This window comes from Pelodiscus sinensis, chromosome 7 (genome assembly GCF_052426305.1).
Source record: "Pelodiscus sinensis isolate ZL-2025 chromosome 7, ASM5242630v1, whole genome shotgun sequence".
Taxonomy (NCBI): domain Eukaryota; kingdom Metazoa; phylum Chordata; order Testudines; family Trionychidae; genus Pelodiscus; species Pelodiscus sinensis.
The window spans coordinates 35,858,399-35,875,263 of record NC_143058.1 but is presented as its reverse complement, the minus strand read 5'-3'; the positions used below and the strand labels follow the sequence as shown (position 1 = coordinate 35,875,263).

General features: G+C 41.0%; 1 protein-coding gene across 4 annotated transcripts in view; it reads right to left on the bottom strand.

Moving 5' to 3' along the window:
- Positions 1-9,769: 9,769 nt before the first annotated feature.
- The window catches only part of TANK (TRAF family member associated NFKB activator), a 39,951-nt gene continuing 32,855 nt past the window's right edge, over positions 9,770-16,865 (bottom strand). For all 4 annotated transcript variants that reach the window (XM_006114832.5, XM_006114834.5, XM_006114833.5 and 1 more), the window contains 2 exons: positions 16,114-16,700; positions 9,770-11,351 (listed from right to left, as the gene is read on the bottom strand). In XM_006114832.5, the coding sequence (XP_006114894.1) occupies positions 11,157-11,351; positions 16,114-16,700 (782 nt within the window). In that variant the 3' untranslated portion in view covers positions 9,770-11,156. The remainder of the gene's footprint in view (positions 11,352-16,113; positions 16,701-16,865) is intronic.

Here is a 16,865-nt window from a genome sequence, read left to right as displayed (position 1 = left end):
TCCGAAAAACAAAGGACAGGATCACCAGTGAAAGCGATTCCTCGCTCGCTAGAAGCGAGGAGCCTGGGGTATTTGAAGAGCCTTGGGTATTTCCCCCCTGAGGTATCCTATTGTTATCTTTTATGATACAGACAAACTCTGCAGGACAACACAGATTTGATCTTTGTGTGAGAAGGGAAGGTAATAGAGCGAAAGTCCTCTCCAGAGGGTAATTAATTCCTGACCATGCAGTATGGGAGCCCCCTGTCACTGTTAAGGCTAATGTTCAGGTAGCTCCGCTCTATTTTTCTTTTTTTCAAAAATCTTTTCTTTTTAGCAGAATGTTATACTATTAATTGCCAATTTGCATATGTGTGCAGCTGCTGTTTTGGCTCCGCTCTCCCATCCGATAAGCTTGCTGGAGGTATCACAGAGCACTTGGCAGCTTTCCTATTTGAAAAGAAAGCCTTCCTAACTACAGAACAGCTGATAGTCTATCAGTGATAGACCCTGATGGCGTGAATTACAATTACACTACTTTTCACACTAAATCTGGGTGATAGCTACTTGGAAAGAAGTTTCATCATTTTTTACCACAAACTGGAAAAAGAATTACATGGTCATGCTGTGCTTTTAAAGGCAGTTTGGTTCACTTTTGTCTATTTAACACCTAATTCGGTGGAGTCCATAGGCATCTGGAGATCTGAACGCCGCGTAATGAATTCACTGTTTAGATGGGAGATTTTTTAAATCTACCTCAAATTACATTTATTAACAAGGCGACCAGGAAGTGTTATAGTTGTTAGACGCTTCATTTATTAAATAATTTGTGGGTATTTTCAGTTGTCATATCCAGAGTCATGGGGGTTTACTTATTTTTAATTAGCAATTCCAAAACAATGCTACTGCAATTTAACAATTCATCTCGTAATCTGGGGCTTTTCAGTTCAACTGCTAATGTTAGATAATTCAGATCGTTATTTTGATCTTTTTATAAATCATTTTGCTATAGTAAGAACTCCAGCCAGGAAATTAATAGCCAGGTTCCTTGTACTCTGCTAGCACTTCTAGACATCCGGGTCTACCTTTGGCTAACCAGATTTTTTTAAAATAAGGCTTAGTATGTGTCACAGGCGTAGTATTTTTTTAAAACTCACTTATATTTTCCTCTCACTTTATGATTGGTCCTTATTTCCTGTTGGCTTGCTTTGAAAATCAACTGTGAGAAAGAGAGAGGGAAATGGAAGTGTCAAAGCAAATTTAATTGTAAGACTAAGTCACCCGCATTGCTTCTGAGGTCATCAAGTCTAAACTTTTCTCTATATGCAAGGAAGAGAATTCAGCAAGATGCCTTAACGGTTTCTGATACTTAAATATATATATTTTAAAATATTGAAATGCCTACTGGAAAGCATGAGGCCTGACGTCGCTAACCTAACAGAAAATAGACTGTGTTTTCCTTTTTTTAGTTGCTTGCTTTATTAGATTTCTCACTCTCACAGATTATCCAAAAACGACCCATTGATTGATCGCCCGTAGAGCTGCATTTGGTGTAAAGAAAAACTTCACAGCTTTATTGGCTCCCATGAGACAAAACAAACAGAACAAGATATTCTTATTAATACAAACAATGCAACAAATGAGAAAATCAGCACATTTAAATAAGATAGTAAAGTCAGTCCCCTGTACATTCCAGGCGCTGATTTACCAAGGGTGGCAGGTAAGGTAGCGGCCAGCACTCTAAGTTCCTCTCTAAGAATTGCAATATTAGTCACGGCATCTCATCGTAGGGAGCGCAGCTAAGCTAAGAAAATGCCACCGAAGTAAACTTTAAGAAAGCAACCTAGCTTGGCTTTCCCACCCACTGACAGTGGCGTTCCAATACGAAACTGTAACTCTGGGTATAAAAGACAAAATGAGGTTTTTTTTCTTTCAAAAGCAGTTTGAAATCTTCGTGGCATGAAAGATTTATGTAGACTGAATGCAGCTGATCAATAATTTTGGGACTCTATACGAATAATAACAACTACTGTCTTTACCTGTGAGGGAGGGAGAGAGCATAGGGTTGGAAGAAACCTTCAGAAGTTATCGAGTACAACCCACTACTGAAATCAGGAAAAAAGTCACAAATCAATCTCCACTCAACTTTCCACTTGATTATTTAAATATCCTCCACTTCTTAAAGGAAGCCAATAATCTACTAACTTCCTTTGGGGAAAACTCTCACTGATATTTGTTTGGAAAAATAAAACAAAGTGAACTATTTTCAAGGTCAACGACCCAATAAGACATCCACATGTTTGCTTTATTGGCTGCTAATCCTTCCACGCCGTTACAGGAAGGATGTAGCCAGCCTCTTGTATATTAATATTTCCTCGCCCATCCATGGGAAAGCCAGGGAGGCCCAATAGGAAATCTGGACCTTTCTGTAATGTGGGAGTCTTAGCAGCTTTCTGGCCCTCTTACACTGAGGGAAGGAGTCGGGGAATTGCTGTTCTGCCATTCCAGCAATCTCTTCTCAGCCTAAAATCAAGTTAGAGAAATATGGATATGAAGTTTCGGTGCTTTTGCTAAAAACTAAATGTCCTCCTGCTGGGTAGGAGCCACGTGAGTTCTTTGAGGTCTTTGGGGATTTGGACAAAACTTCACATGCGCCTTTATTTTTATAGCTCTTATTGTGTGTTCGCAGAAGGCCAGGCCCAAGGGAGCGTCATCCTGATTGCAATCTCCAGACCTAATTGTGATACAAATATAATAAATAATACCGTGAATCATTCACAAACGCCTATTACAGGCAACCCCCATTGACCTGCGTTGGGACCAGCGGCGCTATCTGCTTGCGGGAGGGCTGCTGGCTCTTTTTAAGTGTCAGCTGAAGAGCACCTGCTAAGGTTAATAAACAGGATAAAGGCCATTCATTCCAGTGCTCATTGGGTGAACAAGGGATGCAGAATAGAGGTCAGGTGAGCATACATACACTCATGGCTTTGCGGGTGTAATGTGCGTGCCTTCCCTACATGCTTAGTGGCCAGGTGTCTTCCATGACGCCACCGAAAGTTTTGCTAAGGCTGCACTAGAAAAGGCATACAGATATTTAATGAGTAAAACAATTACGTTTCTACAGTTCAAGTGAAATTACCTTTAAAAGAAATGTCACCGTTGATTGAATCTGGCCATACTGTTTTGGGTTGGGTCAGTGATTACATAAATGATTTTCGTAAAATTAATGAATAGATTATTTAAACAATTGCAATACAATTATAATATGTAATATTTGTGAATTTTTAAAGGTGTAATCAAACAAGTTCCATTAAAAATTCTCTACCCTGAATATCGTAATATATTATTGCAGGATATTTTATGCCAGATCACAAGCAATTTTCATATTACTTTCTAAGCAGGTTTTCTTTCTACATTAATTTTGATTGAAATAATATTAGAAAAGCATTAATCGCAAAAATTATCGGGAAAATGCTGATATTGGCATGCTAGGTAAGATTTGCACAAGGAATTAAGCAAAGCCACTTTGAAACTTGCTGTGCCTGTTCCTGGTGCTGAAAGATGACGAGACCTGCAGACCAAGCTGTCAAAAGCTGTAATGTTCTAACAATATTTACCGTTTCTTGGAGGCCTATGGGCACTAAATTCCATGAGCAAGAAAGTCATATTAATTAAATTAGGGGTGACATTCCTTTTGCCATTCTCTGTTGCCACTTGAAGCAATTGCGAATCTATAAGTAACAAGTGTACTTGGTAGACTCCATACAAACTGCAGTAAAATGGACACATGGTTGAGAACTTTATTAGAAATTCAGTTTCTGTGGTTTTGGCTGCTGAGTCTTCGTGGGCTTTCACATCTTGACTGGCATGAAGCCCGAGGTTTCTTTCCAGTGCTCCTATTGAGCTTGGACTTGGCTTTTACGCCCCCACCCTTATGGCCACAGTTATGTACAGTACTTCCACATACTGAAAATGTAGTCTACACTGCTGAGACTGACAAGGCTAACAAAGGCTCTTGGGGCGCATACACACCAGATCTATTTGTACTCTGGAACATAGCTCTCCGAACAGTTCGATTCATCTAGTGCTGTACTGGTGAATAGTGTGCAAAACTAGGATTCTTTTTTTCTGCTCCCTTATCGTTATATACCGCTTACGACTGGGGTAATTCCCAAAGGAAGACATGGGTATTGCAATTGCCTTTAACCCACCACAAATAAACTGCTGTCGACAAACTGATAGCTCCGATGCTCCTACAACTGGTTGCCCCCTCTGGGACAATGCTAATGCATAGATTGTAACCCTACCCTACCAACGTGTAGGTTGAGTTTATGCTATGGAGGCACTGTGTTGTCCCCTACAGACTCGACTTCACACACGCAATTTGCATGCACCTTTATTGACCCTAGAAATAGCTTTCAATATTTTTGTTCAGAGTACCTGTTGTAAACAGCGTATTTTACCGACAGCGTCTAAATCCAGGATCTCAATGTCTTGTTTCATTCCACTCTCCAATCAGTAATTGTTTTTAATAGCCGGTGTACATGCGCCTAGTGGTGGAGACAAGGGCAGCTGATCATTATTTATCGCCTCAATGTTCACGATCAAGAATAAAAATGATGCTTGTAATGACCGTGCATTAGTGCTGTCAGAAGGGTAGCACTAACGGTGCAGCTGCGCAGGCTGCCCAGCTGTATCCAGCTCTTCCTAGCAAAAGATCCGACCAGTTTGTGGGCAGGTACGGAATCACGTCTAAACTGGCAGACAAGCGGAATTAGCAGAAGAGACTCCTCTTGCATATCTTCTTGTGAATCCTCAGGGAACACAATAGCGTCCCTGATCTCTAGTACTTGTAATTAAGAGGATGGCATCTTGGGCTGGAGTGTGCGGGAGAAAACCACTTCCACAGCACCTGGAGGGCTTGGTGCGGGGCTGGCTGACAGATATGGAGCCTTCATAAAGGTTCCATAACCTTTTGCCCTAAGAGACTGTACTTTTGACACTGCCGGATGGAATGACATAAATGTTTGTATACAGGTGATAGCGTGGTGATTTTAAAACAACGAGTCTCTCATTAAAGTATTTTAATGAACTGCATTCAAACAATGAATCCCTAACATAGCCTCAGTGTGCCTGCTAAGAGTAAAAAGCATAATTGCTAGCCAGCTACTGTTTTGCTTAGCGAGGTTTGTGTATTGTAATCAGGTATAGAGAAAAAACCAGCAGGTGAGATTCGCATTTAATGTTTTCAGCTCTTGCCCTCAGAAATGTCACGGCACTTTTCTTCCATACATCCCCTTTACCTATAGATGTTTACAAAGAAAGTGGTAAAACAAACAAAACAAAAAAGACTTCATTCGCATTCCGCGTCTGCTTTCAGTCTCACACATATTAAATTTCACAAAACAGAAAGAAACAATAGAGCTTATTAAGAAAAACTTGTTCTGAATGGCAAATTAAGCATAACGGAAACACACACGTTTTCACAAGTACGTGTTTCTTTTCACCAATTGAACATTTATAACCTCCTTGAAAGTATGTAGTTGTCTCTGCAAAATGTTTCCGTTTTAGTTTACTTTCACCATATCACCCTGTTACAAATAAATCTGTAATTCGGTCAGTTTTCAGAACCCTTCTAAATCAGACTTTCTTCGCCTTTATTTTCTGGTCAAATATTGTCCAAGCAAGTGATTTTCTTTCCCAGCTAAATAGCGAGAGAGATGCAATGCACTTCTGTAGGTACAGGCTAGTCTCCACTGAACATTCTTTGGCATGAAAAAGGCGACTATTATGATAGCCAGGGTGGAATCCACAGTCTCTGCATTCCCCTTCACGGCCAGTCTTCTTTATGTGTATAATAAAATGATGTATATGTTAAACAATCTTGGAAAATTATGTCAAAGGAAGCAACAGCCCAATAAGCCATATGTTCAGGGAACTTAACCGGTTCCACTAGGGATCAAATATCAGTTCATCTTTGTCTCCTTATGTGCAAATATTTTTTAAAAAAATCCCATGTATAAAAGAGAGCCGAGATTTCATCCCCCCCCCCCCTCCATGGCTAAGTTAAGAAGCAAAGATAAAGTCTCCCACTTAGCAAAGGGCACAAAGGTTAAAATGAATGTCTCCCCCCTATTTGTGTATCTAAGAGGTCAGTATTATTTATATATTCTAAATTGTGCACCTAGCGTTTTTAACATTCCTAAAATGTAAGAAAATCTAATGCTTAGCATCGCGATGTACTAGACTTCTCCACACCCTGGGTATTGTAGCGATCTGGGGAATTGTTTTTGCAGCCTGGGATGTCAGAAAGCCACAGACGCATGAAAATCTCACCATCTGTATGCTCATAGAAATTCTCATAAAATATTCTTAAATAAAGGCATCATTTAAAAAAAAACCAACAATAACTAAACAATTAAAAAGCTATCGAAAGTAGCGTTCAACCTGGATATTAGCAGGGTCCTCATCGTAGGCCTAAAGCTAGCACTTTTCTTTGTTTGCCTAACCCCCAAATTCCCTGATAAGGCGCACAAATGATTTTAAATACCGCTTGCAAGCGAGAGGTTTAAACTAAACCGAGATGTGTGGATACTAAATTTCTTTAAAACACGAATGGGGTGGTGGGATGACTTTGTGGAGTAACTAGTATTGCGAACAAAATCCTCCTGTACATATTTCTCCGGTCTAATCCAGAGAACAAGGGATGTGTATTATTAGGAACTACCTTCTCCCTCTTGAAGGAGAGATTACATCGTTCATACAAACTCCTGCACATAATACAGCATCAATATGTTATTCCCTTAACATAAAAACATCCAGTTTGTGTAAATCTGTAATAAATAATATTTTAATGTTAAGGAGAAGTGTATAGTAATCAAAATCTTTAGGGGCAGGATGGAATAGAAACTGAGAAACATTTGACAGTAAACAATCCAACGCTCATTCTTCTGCCTCACACTACGAATATGGCGCATTTCGCTGGAGTAGAGCTGTAGATACTATCACTCGAGGAGCTGCCTTGGTGAACTCCAGGGGTGTTGGAAATGGGGGGCAGTGAGCAAGGCAGAGCAGGCAGGAAGCCTGTTTTCCCTCCCCGCCTGGAGTGGGGTGAGCCGCCCAATGTAAAGCAAAGGAGAAGTGAGCGCCACGTTTTGTCCCACCCGAAGGCTCGCTTTTGTGACTCCTCGCAGCCAGCGACTGAATCAGGACGCGCCGCGTTTCAGGCTTGCAAGGCCAAGCGGTCTGCAAGGCACAAGGGCGCGCTCAAAGGGGGCCGGGGCGGCTGTGGGGCCTAGCAGCGTTACACAAATACAGCAGGGAACTCCAGCCTAGAGAGCAGCGGGGCTAGAGCCCTGATAACACGGCACAGCAGTGCGCAGCTTCCACCTAGACTCCCCACTCTTGGTACCTATTCCCTGACGTGGGATCGTCGGCCCGCTGCAAGGCCAGGAACGAGAGAGACGAGTGCCCGAAGGCATCAGCGCCTATGCCGTGGCGGGCAGCTGGCGCTGCAGTGTGTGGACCCCAAGGGATTGTGCACGTTGCCCCCAGGGGCTAGGCCGTCTCTCCTAGGGGCGCGCACGGGAACTGCCCCAGGCGACTCTGCTGGATGCAGGCCTGGCCAGTCCCTGCTCCCACTGCAGTCAGACGTGTTCTATCGGAGCTGGGGCTGCTAGGATCGGGCCGGGTTCCAGGCTATACACACGCGGCCCAGTGTTGTCTGGTGCGGAGGGCGGGAAGGAAGGAGGGATCGCGGCAGGCAGGCGGAGGGAGGAAGGAGGCCGGGCTGATTAGCATGCAGAAGCGCTCGCAAGCCCGGCTCCATTGTTTTAACACCTCCCCTCTCCTCCGCGCCAATCTGTCACCGTTCAGCAGGCGAACGCTGCTGCCTCGAATGCTGCTCTTCTCAAATGAGACGGATAATTAGCTGCCCCGCACGAATGGCGCACTCTTCTCACCCCTGATTGCTATCACCTTCTTGCTCCTGGCAGTTTTGACACCTCGTAATCAGCCTGCTGCTTTTTCTCTTTTCTTTCCCTATTTCTGATTTTTTTCGCTCCCCCTTCTTTCGTTTTTTTTAATGCAATCCCAGTTGCCATTTGGATTGAAACTCCTCTGCTGAGTTAACCTCGTACGATTGCGGGGGAAAGGAGGATGTTCGGCAGGGAGGGAAAGAGACAGCGTTTCCTCTGAGCCCCAGCTGCTGAGCTCTCCACGGGTGGGAAGCAGGAATAGCTGCGTCTGAGCCTCCGTGCCCTTATCTGGGAGACATGGCTTCACCCGAGCCCCTGAATTCACTGTACACTGGGTGGGGGGAGAATACTGCGAGGGCCATCCCGACTCAGGAGTGGGGAAGAAAGCAACATTTCTGCCTCTGTTACCTGATCAGTGGGGAAGTGGGGTTTGGAAATCTAGTGGCCATTTGGAGACTCTTGTGCGGAGCGGGAAAGAGTTGAGCTTTGCTCGAGACTCCCCAGCTGAGCCGACATAGATGGCGGGGGAAGGGGAACAGCTCCCGGCGGAATGGGGCAGAGGGAACTGATTCCAGCGAGGGAAGAGACCTCAACATCCCGAAGCTCTCAGCAGCCACGCCCCGGCGGACTCGTGGAATCTGTCACGGGCGAGTTTTCCTCCCCTCTCACGGGCACTGACAGGCGAACTGCTGGAGCTACATGCGGCTGTCGAGGCAGCAGCGAGACTGAGGAGCGACCTGGGCTCTCCCGGGCCGCCAGCCCCAGGCTAGGATGAGACACCAAAAGCTACCCAACGGCCCCCGGGAAAGCTCTTGGCATAGGCACGGCCACTTGGGTTCGCTGGCTGCCGCTTCTGAACACGTGCGTTCACTGCCACCTGCAGCCCCGCTGCAAGTGAGTCAGCACCGAGGCTTGTAAACCTGTATAGCGCCAGGGCTGGAGGGGACTAAACGCCACTCGCGCTAGAGAAGAGGGGTGCGGGAGAGAAACAGCACAACACCGTGGCCCTCTGCTCCTTCCCCAAGCCTGCTTCCTTCCTCCTACCACTGATGGGTTCTTAATGCACTTTCCAGTCGGCCTCAGCTGTGGGGAGGGGTCGTTTCAGCGGAACCCGCTGTGGGGCTGAGCGCAGTAAACAGATGTTCGCAACCATCCACCGCAGCAGAACCGCGCCCCCCTTGGCTCACAGCTGGCCAGGCTGGGCTTTGGGGCGCTGTTGGGAATAGATTCTTGAAGGCTCCTGCTGGGCTCCGAGCACAGCTTAGGGCCTGCCCCCCTCCCGGCAGGATTTTCATTGGCCAGACCACCTTCTTCGCAGCCAGGGCCCTGTGGGCATAGGCAGGCAGATGTTGACTCCCCCCTCTTCGGCTTCTTCCCCGCCCCCCTCTGTGATCCAGGTGAGGGGACATTTCTAGGCCTGACCCCATTGTGCAGAAAGGAGAGCACTGGGCCCTGTCCAGACACTTCAGCTCCGAGCAGGGCTCCCCCCCCCTTCAGGCAGAAAGCTAGAGAAGACAGCACGCAGATACCAACAAGGTGGAAGGGATTAGAAAGGTAAATCGCGATTTGCTCGGCTCTTAGCCACGTTAGTTGTGGGTCTCGCCTTTCCCGGGTCAGAGCACAAGGCAGGTGTGTCTCGGGCTATTTTGGAGCGCGAGTCCCTGGCCCTTTGGTGCTACACTAAGCACCGCCCTTGCTCGTGGTCACACGCCTGACTAGCCCAACCACCTGCCTGCCTCAGACCCTTCACCCACACCACGATGTAGGAAACCGGGTTTAATGCTACTCGAGTAACAAACGCACCCTAGGTCACATTAACAGACAAGCACTGTGCACTGCAGTTTATTACAGTACATCATCAGCCAACAGCTAGTCACATACACACCAGGTACTTAAAACCTAAACAATTGTAGAAAAATGTTTAGTGAGCCAGCCTTTTCCAGCTGACTTAAAAATCCACTTCTACAACTACTACAAGATTTATACTTAAGCTTTGAAAAATGGTTACCATCATCCAATAAATCTTTAAAAAAGGGAAGTTCAGGCCCTGCTTACCGTTAGCTACAGAAAAAAATATATTAATGCTAATAACTACAGAGGTCTGGACAGAGTGTGTCCAGTCAGAAGTGCAGAAGGCTCTCCTTGAAGAGATCACTACACTTGAATGGTTTAAAAATGCAAACTAGCTGATCTAGCATCCATAAAATGCACCAGAGAAACATCAACATTTAAAATGTATCTTGGTCTGAAGACTTGTATTCAGGTGTGTGTGTGTGTTTTTTTTTAAATCCTTAGAAAGTTTGAGTAACATCCAATAAGACACCACAAGAAATGCTACATTTTGAATGTGTAGTTTCAGGAGAAGTGCCATCTGATTGATTTGATTTTCTCTCTATACAAAAGCATCTCTCATCGAGGAATAAGTATTTTCCATGAGTTACGAATGCTAACAGTGTACATTAACAATTATTTAGTTGTGCATCTCTGCACAAGATACATACCGATTCCTATCTTCATTTTAGCCAAAGAGTGAGTATTGCACTGTATTTGAGACAAATTTGTTTAGTCAACAGTTTTACTGTTGTTTACACTAATCTCTTCCAAAGATGTAAGGAAAAAAAGACATAAGAGTATCCTAAGTGTATGACATACCTGTTATTTGGCTGCTCTAGTGACTTTACAAGAATCTTATCTACAATTTAAATACAACACTGAACCTGTCCTAAGTCAAATTTGGAGAATCCTCATTAACACATCAAATGTTCTTAAGGTCTATTCCAGCACCTATTTCACAACAGTAGGAGTAGAAGCAAACCTTAGGGTGCTGAGGAAAATTGATAGCACTGCTCATACTTTCTCCTCAAATTAAAGACCCAGTTCTACAAACCTTTATTCATGCAAGCAGTCCTAGGTCTACTCAGGTGAAGATAACCTGCACAAGAAAAGATTTGTAGCATCAAGCCCAAAGCTCATACTGCAGCATAGCAAACTCAAGTGAAACAATTACGTTTTTCTATTGGGGAATTTAAATGAGTAAAATTACAATGTTAAATTTTAAAAAATTGAAATGAACTTAGCTGAAAACATTTCAATTATGTCATGATGAACATAGAAAGTCTTAATTCTGAAATTAACATATGCATTTGAATTACAAATAAAATGTATACAAAAGTGCAATCCCGTATCTCTACAAAGACTTATTCAGCTTGCTTCTGGATACATTGATTGTTTTTTAAAGTGTGAATTAAGATGCCTGAGAAAATCCCCTCTTGATGTACTAGATGGTGGGAAAACTTTTTGACAGAATTCACATATTCCAGACTGATTCAGTTCTGAGTCTGTATAATCTTGTGCCAGTATGTTATTGTCTTGAGTGTGAGATGGCTTCCAGAAGGGCTGGAAGAAGAAAAAAAAGGTATTTAAAGAAATACAGTTCAAAATTAACAAACAAACACTACCCACCTTTGTTTTGTGCAAGTTAGATTTTTCATATACTTGATTTAGCTTAACAACAAAATGGCACCTCTGGTTCTCTTTACATTAAAATCAAGAAATATTTTTTTATCTTTGCTAAAATGTGAAGTAAGAAGAAACTAAACATTTATATCTGCAAACAGTTAAAATCTGATGTTCTTGTATTAGACAAGCATTTATGATAATAAATTAAAGCTTCCTTTGTCACTGTAATAAATACTAAGGTTTCTATGGGCTCTTTAAATATTTCATTATAGGAAAACTAAACCATGGCACCTGTAAGTACTGTACTGAGATACTGTATAAACATTCCTGCACAGATATTATAGCTCTCTAAAAAATAAGCAATATACATATTACATTAGAGTGCAGCATATGTTTACTAAATACAACTGACATGAGGCAGATTTTATTTTACATTCCCCCTAAAGGTATGTATCTACTTTTGAATCTAATCAGAAGACATTCTCTCCGGCAGTATAGGATAGCTTGTATTTTATCTCTTGAATTATCTGTTGCTAATATTACAGTAATACAATTAAACCAATCCTTATCCTTTCGTGTCAATACTGATTTCTTCATCACAAAGCCTTGGTGTGGCTACTGAGGTATCTGAGTCTGTTTCTTCTTCCTACTTGGCATCAAATTATAAGATGAAGTGAACTCAAAGGCTGTCTACACTGCACTCAACTCAAAATCAGGTACATAGCTTATTTCAAAATAAAGTGCTATTTTGAGACATCCCTTAACCCTTGTGGAATGAGGGTTACTGGGATGCTGAAACAGCGCACCCATTATTTATTTTGAAAAATATTTTGAAATAATGGGTGGCTTGTGAAGATGTGAGGTAGCACTTAGACATACCCAAAGTGAATGGCAGCACATAAGTGGCAGGAAGGGACACGGTAGATTCCTACAGTCTTTTTTGCAGAAGACTTTTTGCTATAATCTCACCTATGCACAGAGAGGGGAAGAGTATTTTGGGGGTAGAAAGGCAAGCCGTTTCCCTTGAAGTCTCTTGCTGTCAATCTCCATAAGAGAGCTTCAGTTTTCATGTTCCCAAACTCTGCCAGGCTAAAAAGCCAGTGCTTACCTCTCTAGTGGCAACAAACTGTGCTACCAATCTGGCTTTCCCAGTGGTTATGCAATTTCTTTTAGAAGTCAATTCCTTTCCTAAACAACATTTAGCATGTCAGGGAGTTGTTGTTCATTGTTTATTAAGTCTAGTTATATCACTTCCTTCTGCAATATAATCTACTGATTGTAGATAGTGGGCAGTTGAGGTAAATTTCATATGAAATCTTTGACACAAACATTCTATAAATATTTCTCCCGATTCTTATTTGTAATTAGTTACTTGCGACATCACCTTGAATAAACTGACAATTTTTATAACCATATAAAGAGGCATGGCATTTAAAGAGGCAAAAAAGGTTCTTGTAACATTTCATGAAATGTGTTCAGGACAAAGTAAGGTTCTATTGTTACAAATTACTAACAGGACTAGGTATCAATACAGTAAAATGTTTAAATAACACTGATTTCTTGGGGATTTAATCATGTACTTCTCTGAATAGGAACTGATTAAAAGGAGATGCTTAAGCATTATGCTGAATTGGGATCTTAAGCATCTATTTAATTGTCTTCAAGCAATAGCTGGGGCTATTTTTGTGCTTAAAGTTATACATTTTAAATGGTTTTCTGAATTGTGACCTCACTAGAGTTGGTATTCCCACTAAATAAAGCACTACATGAATAATTAATATTTGCAGAATCATACATAATGTTGTAAATGTGTGCATACGTACAAACACCGTTAACTATGATTCAGTAAGGTCTTAGGTCTAGTAAGATGCATGTTATTTTAATCTGCTACAGCTTTCAATCATTGTTTTAAAAGAGGTACTATATCCTTTTAGGGCCACCAAGATGGAGACGGGAGGGGAGGAAAAGAGGCTGTTTGCCAGGGGTCCCCAAACTGAGCGGTATTGTGACCATACAAATGAGGTTGCAGTGCCACTCAGGTTTGGCACTGTGACCCTGTGTATCTGGTCACAATGCCCAAAGTGGGTAGCCAGAGCCAGCATTACAGTACAGGAGCCAATGCTACATAGTATATATGGGGTGGAAATCATTCTCCTGCAGCCTCCCCTTGTTTTTAGAATCTGGGGAGTGGGGGGAAATGAGGAGGAAGGTTTGTTTCAGATTTTGTCCTAGGCCTTCAAAAATCTCTATGCTGCCATGTATTTTTAAGGAAACAGCACTGAGGTTTCCATTTAATATCTATACAGCTGGAAAGAATTAAATTTACCACAAACAGAGTAACAGCTTCCAAAGGTTCATTGTTTTAGGGATTTTTTCCATCTTATAAGTTAACATAGGTCTTTGTCATATTACTACATAATTAACACTAGCAAAAAAAAAATCCAGTAAGCAATTCATCACTGTTGGAGTTCCACCAGGAGTAGCTACAGACAGGGCTCAGGCAGGCCTCCTAAGAGAAGACTTGGATGTATGTTACTGGTCCCTATAGGACAAGGTGGTAAAAAAAGCACTGGGCACTGTCTGAACTAGAGCACAACTGCTACAGCTACTCCTAGTGGAGAGAACTACATGTCCAAGTTTTGCCAATGTGAATACAATGAAAAGGAGTTGCATTCATCCAACTTGATGATACTTCAGCATTTGAACTCAGCTAAGATCAAATCTGTGACCCTATAATTGGAAAGGCAATACAGATCAATTCAATACATCCAAAACAAAATGCATGAAAACATTTTTGAGGCAAATAAAGATGATCTGTATTTACTTAAATTTATAAGGATGTATATTTAATGGATTCTAAAGTAATATAGGCTTCTGTCACATTTCTGGATAGGATGCAACATTTTAATCAATGTCCTTTAGTACTACTATGCTATTTGGATCTGACTTATAAATATTGAAACTATTTTCTATTTCCAGTTTCCTTTCAAAATGTAACATTTAATATTAAAATCTCCCCATAGAGCTATAGTACTGATAATTCACATGCTAAAATGATACCTTCAAACTAAAGTAATTTCCTTATTTTGCACAAATATCAATTATCTAACCCTATGCTCTCTTGTCCACTAACTCTCCTGCACTTTTAAAAGCTGCAGGCTTCCCTATCAACTTGTAATCACATACCAGCTGTTTTACTTGCTGTAATATACAATGCAGGGTGCCATCTATTGAAAAATGAATTCCCAGACTAGCTAGTAAAAGAACAAGCAGGAGAGATAATAGAGAAAAAAGGGGAAAAAGTAACAAGTAACAGAATGGATGCTCGGTAGAGCCACAGGAATTCTACTTGCAATAAAAGAAGTTATTTAATTTATTTTACTTGGTAACAACTAACTGAGAATTTGGAGGAAAATAAAGTACAATAAAAGGAGTATGTAATTAATAATTCAGGGTAAAACAAAATCTACAAAAGCAATCCATCTTAAATATAATCACCACTCATGTATTTTGAACAATATATGGTAATTTTAAAAAATAAAATTATGTAAAGCAGCAGCACTGCAAGTATCTAGAATTCTCTGCCAACATTTTTCAGAAAATTAAAGACTAAGGTTGACTGTAAAACTAGACTCGGCCGGCTTTAATAATAATACATCTCTAGCTCTAGAGTGTCTCAGATGTAAGGTAAATATTATTTATGCATCATAGCTCCTCTTTTTGTTAGGTTAAAGGCAAAGTTGAAGCACAGAGAGGTTAAGGCAATTTGCCCAAAGGTCAAAATGAGTAACTGGAAGAGTAAGGAAGAAAATGCAAAAATTCTAAATATCAGTACTTGCTCTAGCTTTGAATAATCTTCCCACTCATGAGAAAGAAGGTCAAAAAGTGAAATCCTGATCTTATTGAAGTCAGTGGAAGTTATATCATTGACTTTAATGGGTCCAGGATGTCACTCAAAGGTTGAGATTCAAAAGAACACTCAGTGGGATTTTCCTACATAATTGTTTTGCTGAATTTGGCCAGATGGCCTTACATTTTCAGAGATGATGAGCATCTACAGCTCACACTAACTTCAGCTAAAGTTCTGGATGTTCACACCTCTAAAAATCACATCTAAAATGTTTCCTTAAAAAGTAGATGCACAATTACTTGCATTTTTTGGGTGTCCATTTATGATTGTGTGTGGAAATATATATTTTCCTATTCTACAAGAACTTCTAAAATATTCCTTTTAAGGGATATTTTATCCCTTTTAAGTTGTTCTATGTTTGTGCCTCTTTAGATCTAAAAATAGATTTTTTTTCAGAAGGAAGTACACTGAACTACCTGGTATTTTTTAAAGCAGCACATGTCCACATGTACATTTTAAAAAGTTTAGTGATGCATATTATGTTCGATTCTATGGAATAATATTTGGCTAAAGAGAGTTTTTGAATAGTTGTGATTAAAATTAGTTTTACAATGAATACAAAAACAGTTAAAATCTTCATGAAGTGAAATTTATGCACCCAACTATATTCTTAAATGTAATTTAAATCACTATTATTTCACTGAAAATGAAGTTAATGTACACAAATTCAGTGTCAGAAAACATTACATAAAATCAAATATTCACAAAAATGGTATGATTCATACGAAGGCTTAATTTGTTCAAAGGAAATATTAATATTTAAAATATACAGTATCAATATAAAGATACCTGCTGAGGTCCTCTGACAGGTCTTCCAGTGGCCTCTGAAGAGGGAAAATTTACTTCAGTGGCATCTTGATTTGTGAACTTATGTACAAGTTTGGTACCACTGTCTGCTGTTTTCAAACATGATGTTTTGTCCTGAGTATTTTGTTTGAGCATGCTTGTCTGGCTTGGGGGTTTTGTTTTGTCAAGTGCAGGTAGGTTTTGCATAGCTGTGGTTATGTGGTCAACTCCATGAGCTTCAAATGCCTCACATTCCAATTTATTCAGATTCATAGTGTGGACTTCATTCTCCATGTTAAAATGATGCTCTTGAAGCATATTTTGAGCTATAGAAGTACAAGGAACTGTTGGTTTTTCGGGAGTGCTCTGCAAGAAAGTAGAGTCCATGTGTGTAGGTGGAAACTTGACATTAAATTTAGAAAGTGATTCTACAGAGTTGTCTTCCTCATCTTGGCCCACTCCTCTTGGTGTGATAGATGTTATGCATGATACACTTCTATTTATATCTGTTTTAACCTGAGGCGTATAAAGTTCTTCTGTTTGTTCATCAGTTTTATCAGTACACTGAATAGGCATGGAACACTGAATTTCTGTAAAGGGGAGAAAAAGGAAATGGTCAGACACCATCTATGGAAATAATAGTTCAAAGCAATTGTTAAAGATCAAACATGTAGATCAGTTATTTTTCTTGATCCTCTTTCATGATTTGATAGAATATTTTCCTGAAGCCAGTAATTTGAGCCTGGTGTCTCAGT